Source organism: Adiantum capillus-veneris, chromosome 6 (assembly GCF_014529385.1).
Source record: "Adiantum capillus-veneris isolate H3 chromosome 6, ASM1452938v2, whole genome shotgun sequence".
NCBI classification, from domain to species: Eukaryota; Viridiplantae; Streptophyta; class Polypodiopsida; order Polypodiales; family Pteridaceae; genus Adiantum; species Adiantum capillus-veneris.
The window spans coordinates 40,840,990-40,859,991 of record NC_140936.1 but is presented as its reverse complement, the minus strand read 5'-3'; the positions used below and the strand labels follow the sequence as shown (position 1 = coordinate 40,859,991).

Below are 19,002 nucleotides of genomic sequence, written 5' to 3'. Positions count from 1 at the left end.
TTGAGGACCATAATAAGTTAGGTTTTATGGATAATGTAGGCAGTTCTTAAAAGTTCTCTATGCCTGCCACTAGAGCAAGTCTCATCAATTGCTTATGATATATACCTTTGTTGTGATTAAGATCCATGCAATTTATTATTTTCTCAATGCTATTGAACTTAGCCAGCTTCATGACTTTAACAAATCTTGCACTTTTGCACATCATGGGCTTGGCAAATGCACATCGTGAGGCACTTGTTTGTATACTTTTGTGCACACAAGGTTGCAAGGATATATTGCATTGTGTGTAAGTACATTCAAGGCTTTCTATTCTTTGGAAAGTTTTTGCAATCCATCAAAAAATCCTGGGTAGACATTAGGGTGTCCGTACACCAAAAAACTTAATCACAAACATATGAGAGCTATTGTAGCTGTGAGACGAGGCTTTCATTTGGTAATGTCATCCTATTGTACAATTAATTTAGGATTTGCATGTATTACAAACATACTCTAGAGAGAGAGAGAGAGAGAGAGAGAGATCTACCATCGCCTTTACAAGCGCCTAGGAGAGAGCACAAAGCATCTCAACTCCTCATGAGTTAGCCTATGGTGATGGGCGCATAAGCTTTCATTATATATCTTTGAGCAGGGACCGCCTAACATAATTGAGAGTGTTTTTTTGTGGCTTTGGAACTGACTGCACTTCCCTATATTAAAATTTCCACACTCACAAACTGATCAGCATCCTTTATTATAAGCTCTTTATCAATCCAGATGGTAAAACCCTTCTGGATGAACAATATATCATGGAACTCTCAGTTCATGTACATGCCTCCGGTAAGCAATGAAGCCAAAAAAAATGAGCAAACCCTTTGCACAAATCATCACAAATGCGGTGCTTCTGGGCTTTAGCTGCCATATGGACTATGTCACCATGTCTTGTATGCTTTTCCTTATGTACATGGTATTGTATGGTACAATCTCCACTTGATTTGACACACATTCACTTTTCACCGAGAAGGCCTGCACACAGCTGCGCTCTTTCATTTCTAAGCATCGCAATTTCCATACGGATGCTTTCATCTCCTTGCCCAGCTCCTTCAGCAATAGTTTGCTCTAGTGTCGCTATTATCCGCTCTATACTCTTTATCTATTGACATAATAAAAAGAGGCTTTCAAACAAGTCGTCGTTTTAACTCTTTTGTGATGAGCATGACTACCAGAGTGGAGAGCCAATGACTCAATCACATGTGGGTTGCTGCAAGGACCAATGAATTACTTCCAACATGGCAAGCACGGCGAGCGGTGATCAATGATGCAACCTTCAGCAGAAGGATGATATACAAGGATGATATACAAGGATGAATCCAGGACAAGCCTAAATTCACCGTTAAAGGAAATGATTATTGTGAGACAACGAAGTAATGTGATTGTGCTCCTATCAAGCATCATGGTTGCTATGATGACCTTGCGATGGGGCCACCGGCGCATTCCGTTCCTTCTGCAAATCTTCTTCAGGACGGTTGGACAGATTCCAAGCTCCTTCGCTGCAGCATTGATGGGCAAATGGAAGAATTGAGCAAGATCTGACATCTTCAATTTCCCTGTCCTTTCCCTCTGTACATGCCAATTAGCCACGCTCAAAGAAGGTCAAAGGTCAGTGCAAACCACCTTACAAAATAAGGTGTGCATCATGCGCCACAACAAAAAATACATCATCGACACAACATGAGATTTTCGAAGAAGAACCCTTCATCTGCGTATTAGATTACTGAAGCCGAATATCTCGAAAAAAATAGTGGACTTGAGTGAATTAGAGATATGTAGGCCACAAGTTCAATAAGAACCTGGGCAGCAGCATTGCTTTTGGGAGGCTTCACTGGAAGGGCACTCGGATCAGCAGGATCAGTGCTGCAGTTGCCATTAGTCAACTTACTTTGTCCTGATACAAAATGCCACCACAAACACAAATCTCTCTCTCTCTCTCTCTCTCTCTCTCTCTCTCTCTCTCACACACACACACAAACACAATTTTTGGTAAATCTTTTTGCTTAATTTACAAGTGGGAAACCTCAAAGTGAGGAAACCCCATCAGAAAGATCAGATACAAAGGGAAGAACAAATTAGTGTTCTGTAATGAGAAGGCTCTAAAAGCAAACATAAGAGCTGTAGGATATCCGGGGATATGTCCCCAACATCAAGGGCAAAATGTAAGGATTGCCTAATTGAAATCTGAACAAAGGAAAGAGATCTGCATCATGCTAATGGAACATGCAAAAATTGCATTGGCGCCACAAAGACCATAGAGACCAGAATCTGACCCATGTGAAGAAATCTGCAAATTGTTGAAGGGAAGTTGGGAGAATGCCAAAAGCCTAAAATCGCTTGTGGAAAACTACTGATGGAAAGCAGAGGCGCAGACCTGCTGATATGCAGTCAAGGAAGTCCCGGGTAAAGCGACAATCCCAAAGCAGGTGTCTTGACAGTCTCATCACAAGCTGAACATCTGACCTAACGAGAGGAGCTGATGTGATGTGCGCTAAGGAGAATTCCAACAGGGAGAACTCCCAACAAGTAACACCATAGAAACAGACGTTCCTTCAGAGACAAATGGCTCTTCCAAATTGCAGTAAGAACCTTTCTCCACATTTGATCAGAAATGGCAGCAAAAGGTGTCCCATAAAATCCAATCTGGCGTACGCCATCCGTTGGCCAGTGGCGGAATGGGCAAGAAAGCATGTGCTCAAGCGAACTCCAAATCTGACGATAATGCAGCTGCCTGAGAAAAACGAAGCATTCCCAGGCGAATCAACCACATCATCCACCGTGCGTATGCCTCGACAAAACAGGAAGTATGCTTGGCATGGCGACCCGTCAACAAGAGTAAGAGAGAATGCCATACTCCAGTGAATGCTTTCCAACTTCCAAGCGTAGCGAATTCACATCTAGTTGTTGTTTGCCACGCCCTGAAAGATGAGCCGCAACAACTTTCCGAGCAAGAAGTAAGCTAGAGGTAACCGATCAACCAGGAATATGACCAACCATCTTGCTAAACACAAGTCCCAAAGAGAGGTCTGCCAAAGGCAGAAGTGGTAACATGCTGACATAGTGAGGCATTCATGATTGTCCATGGCTGAGACTGTTGCACAAGAGTAGGTAATAGCATGGCTTTACTCGCATGAGCGTGGCGGTGAAGGTCCAAAATATTCAATCCCCCCAAAACGCTTTAGCGTGCAAAGTTTCTTCATTGATAACAAGCGGAGCCCTTTCTTTTGAGAGTTAGCGCGCCACAAATGAGATAAAATATCATATATATGCAATGTGAGGCAAGGACGAGGCCAATGCAGCACAACAAGTAGAACTGAACATATGCCATCATGATGCTCTTGACAATACGGAGCCAAACATGTAACGGCCATGTGGACAGTTTTCAATACTGCAATTTGACATTCAAGCATTGCATATCCCAATCCACTTGCTGAGTATTGGTCACCTTCCAGCCATAGGATACCCAGAGTGTCTGACAATCACATGCGGATCAAGTATATCTCTAGGCCACAAAAGATGATGCCAGTCACGCGCATGAAGAGGCAAGGGTTTGGATTTTTGGAAATTGACCTTAACGCCTTCTGCAAGCCCAAACATATTTAATGCCTATATAATCTCTCGCATATCATCCTGGTTATTGCAAGGCATGAACCAGTCATTGGCAAAAGCCTTCCCTGTGAAGTCATTCCCAAAGGGTAGTTGTAAACCGTGAAGACGACCACTCGAAGTCGAGTGATCCAAATGTAACATCGAGGGATGAGTTGCAACGGCATACAATAAGGGCATTGAAGGGGTAACCTAGCCTAACAAAGCATCCAAGTGGTCAAGGATTAGTCAGCTCACCATCTATGAGCATACAAGAAATATACAACATTTGCTAATTTTGGACCGAATCCAAGGGTGCGCTGTCACGTGACACATCCAACCCTACGTGTCCGTGGACAAGCTACTTCATGACAAGGGTTCCGTCAGTCCACTCAATCTAGATTAGCAAGTGTTCTGGCACTTTTGTGAGTCTGTTCGCAAACCGTGCATGCCCAGGCACTTAGAGTAGATGCATATCCTCTGGTTGCACACAACATGATGATCCGCATTACCATTAGAATCCATCACGGGCATTTTCCAGTGAGCAAAACCTATTTTCCCTATTTTTGACATTTTTCACTTCTTATTTTTAAGTGACTTTTGTTGGGAGCTAGGTAGGGCAAATTTACTAAGTTTGTATATATAGAAACCTAGCGCTAGCACTTTTTGGCAGAAGAGGTAGTAGGAACTTCGGTTCAACAGGCACCTTCTCAGCAGGACCCCAGCAGACTTAGCGTTCTGCAACCACAGATCACCCTTGGCGTTTTTGCATGGCAGATCAGCCTCGGCGACCACAAGACACAGCAGATCAGCCCTAGCGATAGCAGATTCCCCAGCGACAGCAGATCAGCCCTAGCGTTAGAAGTTTCCTCAGCAAAGACAGATTTCAGCCCATAGCGTTTTTGGTTTGCAAATCAACCTCAGAGTTTTTTGCAGATCTTCACGACAGAATCAGCCCATAGGCCAGCATTTTCAGTTTTCAACAGTTAGAACCCGCAGAAGAAGTCCCAAACCTCACAGATCTCACCTTCCCGCAGCAGATCCTCGCCGCACGGTCAGATCCGGCGAAGTTTACAGTTTGAGCCCGGAAAACGCAGATTTCAGCATCTGCGTTTTCAGCGCGTCGTCGTTGCATCGTCATCACCGACATAGAGTCAGAATTGAGCAGATAAAGATTTGCAGATTTCAGCCATTAGCCTTCTCAGATTTCAGCCCGTCTCGTCATCGTCCTCATCGTCATCGACATCGTCGGCAAGTCCAAGCATTGTAGAGATTTGTGCAATCAATAGTAGACCGCTCTCGCCATAGAAAGTGGGGCCTTTGGAGGAGGGTTTGACAACAATCTGGTATCCTATTCTTCTCTCTCTATCTCTCAATCTTAGCACCTTCATTCATAGTATTCACCACTTTGTTTGTGTCCATTGCACTCTCTCACTAAAGGAACGGAAGGCTCTCCCTTCCGTAAGTAAAAGGAACCCTTGAGCACAGTTCGGAGCACTCATCTTGAGCAAAGTTCAACATTCACTTCCGTTGCACCTTACATGCGCATTGTGTCTGCAATGAAATCCCATTGGACCATATAAAAGACTTAACCAAATTATCCATGATCTGGCAAGGAGAGATGAAGCCATACTGAGCCAAATGGATACCCACACAAAGAGGCTCCTTGATGCGATGTACAATCATCTTAGCCAATATTTTGTATATGATCGGCATAAGAGTGATCGGCCGCCAATGTGAGAAATGCTCACAAAGCGCCTGTTTGGGTCATAATTTCAGCCAAGCCTTCTTTCTAAGATAAAAGCAAGTTCTGCTTAGTCCACGCCGCATTGATCACGTAGAGCAAAGGCTCTTTTAAGCACTCCCAGAAGGAGATGAAAAATTCCAGTGAGCCCATCCCAACCAAGGGAACGCCATTGACCAAGAGCAAGTACAGCTAAGTGCAATTCATTTTTCAATAAAATCCACCTCCATTGCTTGTGCATCTTGAGGCAAGATAATTGAATGCACCGTAGATAGCAAAAGTTGGCGTGCATGATGAGTTTCAACGGAAGCCAGAGGAAGAGCAGCAAATACATTCTATCACAAACTGCTGACATGTCAAGCCACTGAAGACCCGACGGATTGGGGTTTCCCAAACCCAACCCTAGCTGACCTACAAATCCCTGCCGAGGGGCCGGAAGACTGAGAGAAGAACCAACAGAAGAAGTTTTACCAACTTGAAAAGTCTTGCCGAGTGGCCTATTTTTTAAGAGAAGTTCCCACCAGCTTATGAGACCCCGTCCGATGGGGGCCCAAGTTTCTAGGCCTTTAAAACATTAAAATAAAGCACCTCACACACCCAAAAGACTAAACAACATCAAATTGATGACGTGGCATGACTGTACGACGATCACAGATTTCACGCTGACACGCTGTACGAATTGCACCAAGATTTCACGATGCCAATGCCACGTGGCAACAATATAGATTTCCGTGTTCTACGATGCAGAATGCTGACGTGGCATGTGTACGAAATTCCTTGTTTCACGCTGGCAGCTTTTTGGAGGCCAGATGCTTTTAGAGTTAGTGCTTTTCATGTACTGCTTTGTAGAGAGGCCAAGGGCCTCTAAAAACATGGGTTTGGCTCTTCCTCTGGCACTCGACCGGGAGGTGAAGCAAAGCAGAGTCCCAGAGTCCGCACAGTTGTACTTTGGTGAAGCAATATAAAGAAATACCGAAAGGGGCACCAAGGTTTGGGACCAATGCTCTCTTGGGGTGGAACTCCTCTTTCAGTTTGGTGTTATTTGAAGTGCTTACAGTTCTTCAATCTGTTCTTTTCTGTTGGCACGTGGTGCCCTCCCGTTATAGTGGTATCAGCGCTCCCCCCTTCTTGAAAAAAGAGTAATCATCCGCGATTACACATTCCCAAAATGTGAAGCCATGGCATCAGCAAGCTCACCTCTTGAGGCTGTCCAAGAGCCCAATCGAAGCATAACCCACTTGATGGTTTGAGAGGCCTTGAAAAGTGTAGGTGCTTAAAAAACTATTTCGAGGCACATCCCTTATCTACAAACGCTCCATGTTGAATGCGAGCCTACCATTTATCTAGTTTGCATTTATCATTATATTGCAAACATACACGAGCCTCACAAAGCCCTCATTCACATTCAATCAATAGGCGCCTATCAGCCAAATATTGGAGCTCTTGGTAAACATGTTTGGCGTCCTCAGCATCCCCACGTAACTGCAACATGTAGCACTTGCCATAATCCTAAATCACACTTTGCACGTGCACAATGAAACGATACCAAGCAGTATCAAGATCAAGATGCATTTGGGTGACCAGATGGGGAAGACCATGTTCAATCATCTCGCGAAACGTCTCATGTGAAAGATAGGCACTATTGATGTGTAGCTGACGTTTTGTAGAGAGAGGCTGATCACAGAGCAATTGCCGAGAGCACAAGGTCATTAAAACAGAGGCATAATCAGACAACAGCAAGGTGTAGTCAATGCTAATCTCACATACAAACTCATCAAATTGTGAACATATCGTGCAGTTGCTACTGATTTTTACCGTGAACTGTTGGCAGCAGAACCTCACTCAGAGAGTCGGGATGCATGCAGAGAGCACGTTTGGGCACAAATGCCTTGCCTTGTGACTGAGGAGATGTGCCACAGACTTGAGATGACTCTTCAACTAGAGGAGCTCCATGCGGCCCTCAGAGCACTTCCCCGAGGTAGTTGTTCCGATGAGGATGGTTTGACTCCCAGTTTTTTCTTAGAGTACTAGGACTTGCTTGGCTCAGACCTCTGCAACGCTTTTCAGTACATCTTACACACAGGAGCGATGCCTAACAGCATGAGTGAGGGCTTGATCTACCTCATTCCCAAGGAGGGTGGCTCCTTGAATGAGATTCAGCAGTGGCAACCCATCACCATCCTCAAGTCAGCCTACAAAATTCTAGCTAAGGCTCTGAGCTTGAGGATTCAACCACTTCTAGAGAGCATTATACATGGGACCCAGACAGGTTTCGTCAAGGAGCGCAGTATCCTTGACAACATCTTCACTTTTTGGGAGGCATCTGCCCTTGCGCGCCTCCGTGGTGAGGATCCGGTGATACTTCTTCTCGATTTTGAGAAGGCCTACAATAGTGTTGATTGGGACTTTTTGGAGGGCACTCTACACAGGAAGGGCTTCTCAGATGCTTGGATCAGAGGTGTGTCAACTCTCTACAAACGTGCACACTGTCAGGTGCTTTTGGCAGGGGGTAGAGGAGATCGTTTCATGCTCACACGTTCGGTCAAGCAGGGCTGCCCTCTTGCCCCCTTTCTCTTTTTGTTCTATGCTGAGGCAATGATCACATTCTTGGTTTTGCAACAGGTTGGTCTACGTGGCTTAGCGTTCCCTACTCCAGGCGATGAGCTAGTGGATGTTGAGTTTGCAGACGACTCAACTTTGTACTTGGAGGGCCAGGAGGCCAACCTGCACAGGTGTGAGCAGGCTCTAGAGACGTTTCGTTGTGCATCAAGCGCACTGGTCAGCTGGAGGAAGACAATGGCTTTCTCGGTTGGCAGTGTTGCTACGCCTAATTGGCTGCCAGTGAGGGTTTTAGATGGATCCCCCCAGGGACTGCAATTCGATACTTGCACTATCAGGTTGGCTTGGACTTGTCTCCTAAGCAGCAGATTGCTCCCCTCCTCCTGTTCATCAAGAGGAAGTTGTCAGATTGGAGTTCTTCTTTGCCAGGCAGAGTTGTAGTGGCCAACCAGGTGTTGTTGGCTACTATGTGGTACATTACATCTTGTTGGATCTTTTCGAGCTCCTGTATCAACCAGGTAGAGGCTGATCAGGAACTTTCTTTGGTCAGGGCGGGACACTCAAATAGCCCAAAGTAGCCTGGCAAGTCAGTCTACCTTGTTCTCAGGGGGGGTTGGGGATCATAAACCGAGCACAATAGAGCAGAGCCCTTCTTGGGAAGTTTGTTGTCAGAAATGAGGGAGAGTGGTAATAAACCACCTTTGGTAGCATGAACGAAGGCATCACAAATGTAAAACTCCCCCATCTTCGAGCGGTCAATTCTAATAAAAAACAGGCTTAAAGAAAAATGAAGATGGGTACAAACAATGGAGCAAATATAAGAGGGTGGCACTCGCACAGCCGGTCTTCATATAAACAGAGGTTACTAGGAAAAACAAATTAAAGGAAGCCAGTCAAGGCTACGGCAGTAGGGCGCAAGGACAGGCTCAGGGTAGCCAAAAGGGATTACAAGTGGGTCATAGCAGGTCGTTGGTCAGAGGCACCTTCTCCACGACCCACGCTACTACGAAAGCTACAGATAGTCGAGGCCAGCAATCTCGCACACGCAAGGGCAGATTTAGGATTCGTCTCGCTACTACAAACTTAGGTTTCACACCGTGTCTATTCTTTTAGGGTTCGCATCGATTCAGCAAGTATAGGGTTCGCATCACCTTCAACAGAGATAGTCTCTCTCTCTCTCTCTCTCTCTCTCTCTCTCTCTCTCTCTCTCTCTCTCTCTCTCTGTGTGTGTGTGTGTGTGTGAGAATAATAAGAGGAAACTAGAATAACTTTTCTATCACCAGCAAGGTGGTACCATATGTAATGTACCTGTACGTACTGTACGTCGTTCCGTATGGATAATTTTTTTATGTACGTAAAAATACGTACCTTTGTTAAAACAGGTAAATGAGAGAACATTTTTAAAAAAATTCCATTCCTCATTAGAGATTAAGAAAATGTATATCATACAAACTACTTGGGGACACATTACTACACATTATCAACTGGAGATTCAATAGCCAAGTACCAAGTACTATCGATCATGTAAAACATACATTAAACATTTATATTTGGTGACAAATGAACAATAAAAAACCTTCAAGCATTTATCAATGAAAGTATCTGCTAACAACTGAACAATGAAAGAGTACATACTACATAATAAAGAGTCAAAAGTGTGAACATAACATTGCTTCAAGTAGCCCACAACCGCTAATAAGGAGCGACCCACAATCGTAACAAATGTCAAGCCAAAATGGCTCCTAATAGAGCATACCTAAATAAAAACACCTTGCTGAAATATGTGAAAATGTCTAGACCCTAGTTGCTGCAATAAGGCCGCGCATTAAATGAAAAAAAAAAGTACAATACGATCAGTCCGTGTACAGTACAGAACAGATCCAGCACGTACGGACTCGTCCAACCTTGATCACCAGGTAGATTGGTTATCCCAATTCCCTTTGGAGTATCAAGTCTTGAGTTCAAGACTCACCGTATAGATCTTTGAGGTCTCTTTGGATTGTTTCTATGAGGTAAAATCTCAATTCTTTCTCTCTCTCTCTCTCTCTCTCTCTCTCTCTCTCTCTCTCTCAAACATGACATGGGGTATCTATGCTTAGTATGAGCAGGTATTGGGGAGAGCCAAGATGCCCATTGTCCCCACAATATTTGGACTAAACATGGATGAGGTAGTCGACTTTATTACTCATCATGGTGGAGATGGAATCGACTTAGCAATACTTAGGCCCATCTTATGCTCTATCCTGAATGATATTAAATTTGTTTCCGAGTCTCAAGGAGATCTACAACAGCACATTAGATAATTTTGGTACACTGAGAGGCCTCACAGAGAACCTTGGGAAGACCAAGGTCATTATCTTTCACACCATGGGACAAGGCATGCAACAAGCCATCTCATTATTGGACTCAATGTATAGAGAATTCCAAATGTAGAGAGAGCGCAAGGCATTATCTCGTAGACTTGCAGAGTGTGAGAGTCTATCAAGGGAGTAAAGTTGTAGGATCCATTGAGGGTATGGACCATTCTCACAACTGCCTCAGCTCAAAGGTTTTCAGTAAATTTAGATGCTCGAGCATTGTCCGCGCCATCCTTTATCTCGTAGACTTGCAGAGTGTGGGAGTCTATCAAGGGAGTAAAGTCGTAGGAGCCTGATTGAGGGTATGGACCATTCTCGCAACTGCCTCAGCTCAAAGGTTTTCAGCAAATTTAGATGCTCGAGCATTGTCCGCACCATCCTTAACACAATCCTGTTCTTCCACTCCACTACTCCGTTCTTTCAGGTGATCCAACATTCGCAAGCTCTTGCTTGCTGCCATGGCCCACTCAAAATTGTACAAAAGCATTGGAGGTAAACTCTCAACCCTTGTCCGCACAAATAGTCTTCAATTGCTTGTTGGACGACTCCTTCACAATTGTACGCCAATTCTTGAAGATTTAAAAAGCCTCGTCCTTGTGCTTGAGCAAGTAGACCCAAGTAAAGCCGCTGAAATCATTCACCAACAGCTCTGCCTAAGGATGAAGTCGGTATGGGTCCACAAAGGTCAGTGTGAACCAACTCAAAAACCGTAGTAGCCTCCCATGTAGAGTGCTTTGGACTAGCCTCTTTATGTTGCTTCCCATGTACAATCTTGTTCATCAAACAAGAAGTAAATATCGTCGTCCACTTGTCACCTAGTTCATTTTGTTGAATTTGTTGTCCTATTTGTGTTTGCCCTAGTACGGGGGGCAATTCTTGAACCTTACTACATGTCAATATTGAAGTGTTCAAATTTCACCTTGTAGCTACATTGAGCTACCAATATTTGCAGAGTCTACACTTGTAAATTTTGTACTTCTAAGCCCTTGAACAAAAACCTCCATTTACTCATTCTTAAGATGGCCAAATCTCCAAATATTTGAAGCAAAATAGATCCCATTTCTTTATTTTCAGACATTACGGTGTGAGGATATGCCTATTTGTTTCACTCTGAGTATGATAAAACATGTGAAAAAGAGACCCAAACACCCGCTCACGTCTCTCTATACACATAGGTTACAACGTGCAGAAATACAGAAAATATGCTGTACAATCTGAATTCTCGCAAGCCACTACCCATAAAACAAGAAAATACTCCAGATCTACAGCAATGATGATGGGTGGCATGTGTGTTTGTGTGTGAATCCAAGTAAGCAGTGATATAGATACGTAGAAGATGTATCCGTCACAAAACACCCCAAAAGAATTACAAGCAATGGAGAGACACATCAAACTGTGCAAGTTATATTTTAAAAAACAGCACAAATTTTACAAGGTCTAACATAAGCATGTTTTTTCTTAGCAAAACAAGGTGTATTTGAGTGTGTGTGTGTGTGTGTGTGTGTGTGTGTGTGAGTGTGTGTGTGTGTGTGTGCGCATGATGTGTGACATGAACATATACATCCTTACACCTAATAACATGCATATCTATATGCACATGGACACTTGTATAAATGCATAACACATAGCATACACACGCACAGGTCATAGAATCACACCTGGTTGATTAAGCATCTGCATGTTTGGTCCACCCATCAGCCGCTCAGATGCAATGCAAGATAGATCCATGGGAACCTGAAGAGAATCATGCCTAAGTATAAAGCCCTCCTTGCTGCGTAACATGCTGTACTGCAACAGAAATTGCTTGACATACTCTGAGTTACCCACTGGAAAGCTGTCAGTTGAAATGACGAGCTTCAGAACAAGCCATCAGTAGGGACATGTGGATGTTTTTTCTTAGCCACTGTATATTATCTATACATATGTGCCTCCTGTAGTCTGGCACCACTAAATTCAAACTCACCCACACATCGAAACCACTGCAAACAAGCTGTGGTGGATGATCTTTTATTGAGCATTCAATGTCAAGAGCACAGAGCATGCCAATCTCAAGTTACTTACTCAACCATTTGTTGCTCAAGTGTGGATGGAAACCCATCATCAATACAAAATCTCGTTTGCAATACAGCATGGTAGCTTTGGCCATGTCGCCCATGAATCTCAAGCTTTGTGTCTTGTACACCTACACACATGGTCTGCCTTTATGACAACAAGACAATGGAATTATTCAAAAGCGCATACAAGTATGACAATGGACATGTGTTGCACAAGAAACTTTGAAAGAAATGCTATTCAAACATGTGTATCCAAATTCTGTATCCTGTATGTGCAGATAAAGCTCCAGGTTCATTCTCATTAATTCTGTGCGCGCATAGTTTTAATACACCTATGTAAATTTAGCTACAATTTTCAGTACCTGCTTAAAAAATTACCTACCATTCGAATGGATTATTCGCCGCAAAAGTTGACAACTTTCACATTGCAATGAGCCAGGTTGCCCAAGGTGGCCAGAAAAAGGGGCACCGTGGTTTGCAACACCCCAATCCAGTTGACTGTTAGGGTATAGCAAGGAACTGGGTGCACCTGAGGTAGATGCTCTATGATCGAGACCGACTAGAACATGGTCTCCAACTTCCACAAGACTTCCTGCCTCAGAACCTAGATATGGTTCGGGCGGGGCATACAAACTAACAGAAGGCCCAGAAAGTGATGGCAGCATCATCATCCCACTTTCCGCAGAAAGATATGGAACATAGCCCAAGTTGGATGCTGCATTCGAACTCACTGAAGTGTTGTAATTGACATCATTGAAGATGGAAAATGAATCTCCACCATCCAAGACACCATCAATGTAATCATCGAAAGGAATGAGTTCTCCATGATTCAAAACATGGTCCATGTTGAAGTCAGCACCTTTGCAGTCCTCAAAGAGAAGAGGGGCTGCACTAGAATCGCCTTCTGGATGCTCACGCCCATGCGAATCAGGGACTGAGGGAGGGGGGGCAGCTGCTGCAATGGGAGCAGGAGTGGTGATATTGTGCAAGTGATGATGAACGTGAGACTGCGGGCACCCTGCAGCAGCGAGTGGGGGTGCACATATGAAGGGGACAGAGGGGAGAGTAAAGCCCTGGAATGTGGAGAACAGCGCATCATCTTCTTCCGCTTCCTTTTCTTTGGGGCTGCCATCAGTAGGAGTTTTGAGGAAGTCTGAAATGTCGAATCGCGGGCTGCTAAGGTTGCTGAGGACAAGGCTGTCGAAAGGCTTTGGGGATGTGGCAGGGCCTGTCATGGTGGTACAAGAGAGCAGCAGAGCAACAAGCCCTCCCCCTCCTCTGTTTCCTGCTGCTGCTGCTGGAAGCAACCATTTGATGCAAGGAGGGGGGGAAGCAGGGGATCCAATACCTCAAATGCGCACTTGCATCTTCCTCTTCTTCCTCATGTGGGCGATCGTGCGAGCCAAAGGCAAAGACGAAATGCCCATAAATTGAGTTCTCGTTACTTGCGCGCCCCTGTTTCTCAAATCTCTTCCCCCCTCGCTCTTTCAAATTCTCCTCTGTCTCGGCTTTCAGTCTCTGCTGTTTTGTGGGCGCCTACGACGAGAGAAGAACGTCAAGCGCGCGCGCGCGCGGAGAGAGAGAGAGAGAGGAATGAGGAGGCACCTATCAATTTGGATGGGGCACTATATCAACGTTCTAAATAAGCTGCACCAAACTTGAAGCCTAGTATTGAACATTGATGAACCCTCAACACTAAGTGCGCCGGTGTGCCTCGTTTTTCGTGCTGGCCAAGTTTAGTGCCACCCATTTTTTTGGCAGCACGCTTCATTTTTCGCGCTGGCCAAGTTTAGTGTGCCTAGAGATCCCGCCCCCAACTTCGATCGTTACTTTGCATAGGTGTTACTTAGTGTTGAGGTTGATGAACAGAATAGATGCAAATTTTTATCGTGCCTCCATCTCATTATATTCACTAGTGTGGCAGGAGGCCTCTCTCTCTCTCTCTCTCTCTCTCTCTCTCTCTCAAATAGATCTTTGAGGTCTCTTGGAATAGTTTCCTACGGCGTTAAAATCCTCTTCTTCTTCTTCTTCTTCTTCTCACTCTCTCTCTCTCTCTCTCTCTCTCTCTCTCTCTCTCTCTCTCTCTCTCTCTCTGTCTGTGTGTGTGTGTGTGTGTGTGTGCTCAGTCCCCTGTCTCGTCGGAGCTACAAGGCACAAAGGTCGGATCAAGGAGTAGCCGCCACGTGTCAGGGGGATTGGAATCTCTCCCCCTTTTATAATAGTATAGATGTCTCCCTCTGACAGATCCTTCATTATATTCATTTCATCGCAGATTCGTGTGCGAATCTCATCGCTCCACCCTTTCAACCTTCTCGAAACCTCACCCTGCAAAAGGCTAGGGCAAGGATCAAACTCAGCGTGCTGAGCATGAAAGTCTCAAGTCAAACCATATGCACCAACGCCCATGTTGCAAATCCAATCGATTCATAAAGTTTATAAAAAAAACAAACTAAGTCTGCGCCTGCCCAACAGTGTGCTTCGTCGTCGTCTCAACCTTGTGCTACTTCACCCTTGCCTCAGCTTGCTGCATTGTACCCGCCTCCACCTCCTGTTTGTCCATTCCTTCCCCCTCTCTTCATTTTTATTCCTTTCAGTGATGATGTGGTATCGTCGCTAGTTCGCTTTCTTTCTTTTTTTGAAATGGGTACAACATAATGGCTACCTACTCTATACGACTCATCTTCGATTTTATTTGGTGGAATCATCGCTAATTCTCCTTCGTCTTAAGTATCAAAGAGGAAATCTAAAACCCAAACCTAGTGCTTAAACACGAGGAAACTTGTGATTTCCCTTTCTCCAACTCACGCAACCGCTCAAGCCCTCTCTGAATGTTGTCTTTTACTGTGTTTTCTTTGCAAACAGAGAAGGAGATGCCCACAGCTCCTCATCTCTTCCTCCTAATTGCACATCGCCATATCCCTCCCGCACCTCAGCTTCGTCGTTTGTTGCTTTGTTGACTTCGTTGTTCAATTGCCTTGCTCTTGCTCGCATCGCGCTCCACCTGGAGCTCGGGTATTCTCTGTCTGCCACTTGGATTCACAAAGAGGATCTTGCAAGGTTCCAATTTTAATGGGATATTTTCCACATCGTTGGCACATATCGACAACTCACTTACTTTATTCAATTCATTCCTCAAATTCCCTTTCTTTCCTCTCAAGAATTTACTACCCTACAAAAAGAAACCACGGTTTCAATCCCACACCTTTGAGTCGGAAACATCTCATTGCCACTTGGACTCTTTCCATAAGGAGCGAACATGGTGAGGACAAAGCAGCCAAGGAAACCTAACTTAGAGCCTCTTCACTTCTATGTAAGGAGGCCTTTGGCACTCTCAAGGAGAGAGGGGCTCAAGCTACACACATAGGTGCATTACACTTAGAGGGATACCTAAGCAAGGTTGTCTTGTGAGCGCTATCATCCAGTTTTGTGGGCACGGTGAGAAAAATAGTCATCACATTCATTTTATGCAATTTTGCTAAGCTGACACTTTTAGGTGTCAAGTTGTTTGCTAGATGTGGATAGGAACAATGATTCAAATGAACTTTACGCAAGAAATAGTACTAAAAAGGTGGGTCCAGTCGTGCGAATTGGGCTCCAATTAGGTTCAGAACAAGCTTGAAACAACTATATTTGCTCCACTTATGGATGTTTTACGGGTTTCCTTAGGGGAAGATTTCCCAATGTACAGACAAAATTCGATGCTCAGCTTGTAGCCAACTAGATTGCTTTCCGATCAGCCTTTAGGGGACCCAGTTTGGGTGCAAAATGAGCAAGATATGGTCTTTAACCCCTTTTAGGGCCTATTGTGTGGAGGTTTACAGGTTTTGGGAAGCTATCTATAATGGAAATGGCCTATGAACTTTGAGAATAGCGGAATTAAGAGAATTAGAGTGAGCATTTTTGTGAGATTACTTTGAGAACATAGAGGGTATTAGCGGTAGCAACATAACCGTAGTACTTAATTAACTTGGCATGAACAATACTTTTGTAAGAGAGAGAACTTGACAACATTTGAGGTCAGGATTTATGTGGGGCCAGTCCCCCCTCCAATAGGCTTTTTTATTATATATTCTCCCATCAAGAGAGATTTGGTACAATACAATCTTTGTGTTCCTTGTGACCTAGGTGATGCAATGAAGATGGAAAGCTTCATGCATCACGAGCATAACATAGACTTTGGAAAAAGCATTAACCATCCCCAGCCTTAGTCCCATGGCCTCAAACACTTTCAAAGGTGGAGAGAGCTAGCGGGGAATGAGGATAGGGAAGAGGAAGAAGAAATGTTCATAGGAGAAAGAAATAGTTGCTCACTTATCATCACTTTTCTTGCTTAGCATACATAATGGCATAGTAATGAAGATGGAGAAGATGGCAAGCTTAAGCATTGGAGCATAGCTCTTGGTTGGATTTGCATTCCATAGCCAAGAGTGTTGGTGTAGGCTCTCAACTTCTCTACAAGCTTGGAGAAGGAGATGGAGCTCTTGCATTGTGCAACTCACACAATGAGTATGTGTGTGTGTGTGTGTGTGTGTGTGTGTGTGTGTGTGGGAGAGTATAGCCCCCAAGCTAGCCCCCTCCTTGCTTTGATCGACCCCTCTTCTAGCACTATCTTGCACATGATTGGACCTCCTCAAGCTTGGCCAATCACATGCTTAGTGCATATCAAGCAACAAGGGTAGCCTTGGGACAAGTGTCCCCCTTTCCCCTTTGAGAGAGAGGACTTGATAAATGCATACACAATTAATTAAATTAGCTAAATTATCATTGGACCCCTCGGGAGGCTAACCAATAGGCTTTAGGCACGCTATGAGGGCAACATGAGGAGGAGCTTGACAAGTGTCCTATTTGCTTTCTTTGTACCAAGCTTGCCTTGTGTGAGGGTGTGTGTGTTCTCTCTCTAGCTCCTACAAAGAGGGCTTTCCCCCTCATGAGTAGGGATCATGTTGACTTTGTGGAACACCTCAAGCCCCTCAAGCACCTTAGTCATGGAGCACCTTTGTCATTAAGCATCTCAAGCACCTTTGTCAGCAAGCACGACAAGCACCTCAATCTTGGGCCGGGTTCCCACCTCAAGCACAACCCTAGCTTGCCTAAGGTCAAAGGACTTTTAACACTAACCATTGAGATCTTTAATGAAGCTAAACCTAAGGTCTTTATGCTCCATTATCTACCCTTGCTCTTTGATAGATCATCTCTCATTTGGACCCCTTTACCATTGGGCCCGTGTTGAGATAGACCCGTAAGCACATGTCTATATTCTAACCCTTGTTCCCGTCTATTCTCCCACATTAAATGATCAGTTTAACATGAGAAAATCATTTGGGTTGTTTAGATATTAGATTTTATGACATTATCTCTCTCTTGAAATCATAGTCGTCCTCGACTATGAGGTAGAAGAGATAAAGCCTTAGTCATTAGTCAATGCTTCTTAGCGGGTAGAGGATCCCTTTTTACCGTACGACATCATTCCAAGATGGATGACTAATCCATTTGGTGCTTGGGAGACGTAGTTGCCGCAAGCATGTCTGCTCTTTAGTCCATTTCATTCTCCCAAGTAGAGTGACAAATTCTACTTGGTGTTTAAGAGACGTCGTCATCACAAACATGATTGTAAGCATGCATACTACTTAAATTTGTGCACAAAAAAAGAGAATCAGTCTTATAAGACAAAGTCATTGGCCATTTAAAAGAAACATGTACATTTGTTTACTCTAATGTAGCATTGTAAGCATTGACAAGGTTCATACTATCCTTAAGTTGTATTCCTTGCATCCATCTAGCATCTTCAAAATGATAATTTTTTAACTTAATAGGATACCGTCGGATAATCTTACCATGTCACAGTACCTTGTCTTCATGCCGAAGGATTGGTTCACTTAGGGGCTCTCCTTTGTAGGGCTTAAATAGGCTCACATGAAAAGCATTGTGTATGAGCCAATGGTTGGGAAACTTGAGTTGATAAGCCATATCATTGATTGGCTTCAAAATTTGGAAAGGACCATAGTATCTTTTTCCTAGTTTAGCATAATACTGTTGATGGCCAGTAGGATTTTTGCCCGTCGTTTGCCTAATCGAGCCTTGGGAAACTTAAGTAAGACCCAATCATTTTCTTTGAATGTTAAGGCTCTTTTGTGCTTACCAGCAGCAGATTTTTGCCTTTGTTGAGAAATAGATATAGCCTCCTTAATCTGTAACATAAGTCTTTAGTAGATCAAGAATCGTAAGATTGGCTATCTCAGTTTGGCCATCCGTTTGTGGGTGATAGGACGAAAAAAAATTCAATTTGTACCTAGATTTTCAAAGAGACCTTGCCAAAAATTAATTATCATTTTAGGATCTCTATCTGACATGATGGATGTTGGCAATCCATGGTGTTTGAAAATTTGGGATATGAAGAGAGTTGCCATTTGATGTGCATTAATAGCCTTTTTGACAGGAATAAACCTGTCGACTATTGTCCATATTCCCGTATTCCCGTGGATAGACTTGGGTAATCCAAAGATAAAATCCATGGATATACTCTCCCATGGTGAATTAGGGATTGGCAATGGCTGGAGTAATCCAGGTTGCTTCTCTCTATCATACTTAGTCTTTTGGCATACCACACATTTTGAAACATACTCTTGTATGTCCACTTTCATGGTAGGCCAATAGAAGTATGTCTCTACTCCTTGAA

The 19,002-nt window shown here is 44.0% G+C and overlaps 1 protein-coding gene across 2 annotated transcripts; it reads right to left on the bottom strand.

Annotated features, from left to right (window-relative positions):
• Positions 1-703: 703 nt before the first annotated feature.
• On the bottom strand, positions 704-13,945 carry LOC147455392 (uncharacterized). 2 transcript variants are annotated; one of them, XM_086514176.1, is made up of 6 exons: positions 12,709-13,945; positions 12,334-12,454; positions 11,931-12,106; positions 1,827-1,921; positions 1,447-1,596; positions 704-1,129 (listed from the first exon to the last, which is right to left on the bottom strand). In XM_086514176.1, the coding sequence occupies exons 1-6, from the start codon at positions 13,559-13,561 to the stop codon at positions 983-985; spliced, it is 1,542 nt and encodes a 513-aa protein (XP_086370302.1). In that variant the 5' UTR covers positions 13,562-13,945; the 3' UTR covers positions 704-982. The 2 variants fall into 2 exon arrangements, with proteins under 2 accessions (XP_086370302.1, XP_086370301.1); XM_086514175.1 differs by having other exon boundaries at positions 704-1,596; positions 12,709-13,943.
• Positions 13,946-19,002: the final 5,057 nt, after the last annotated feature.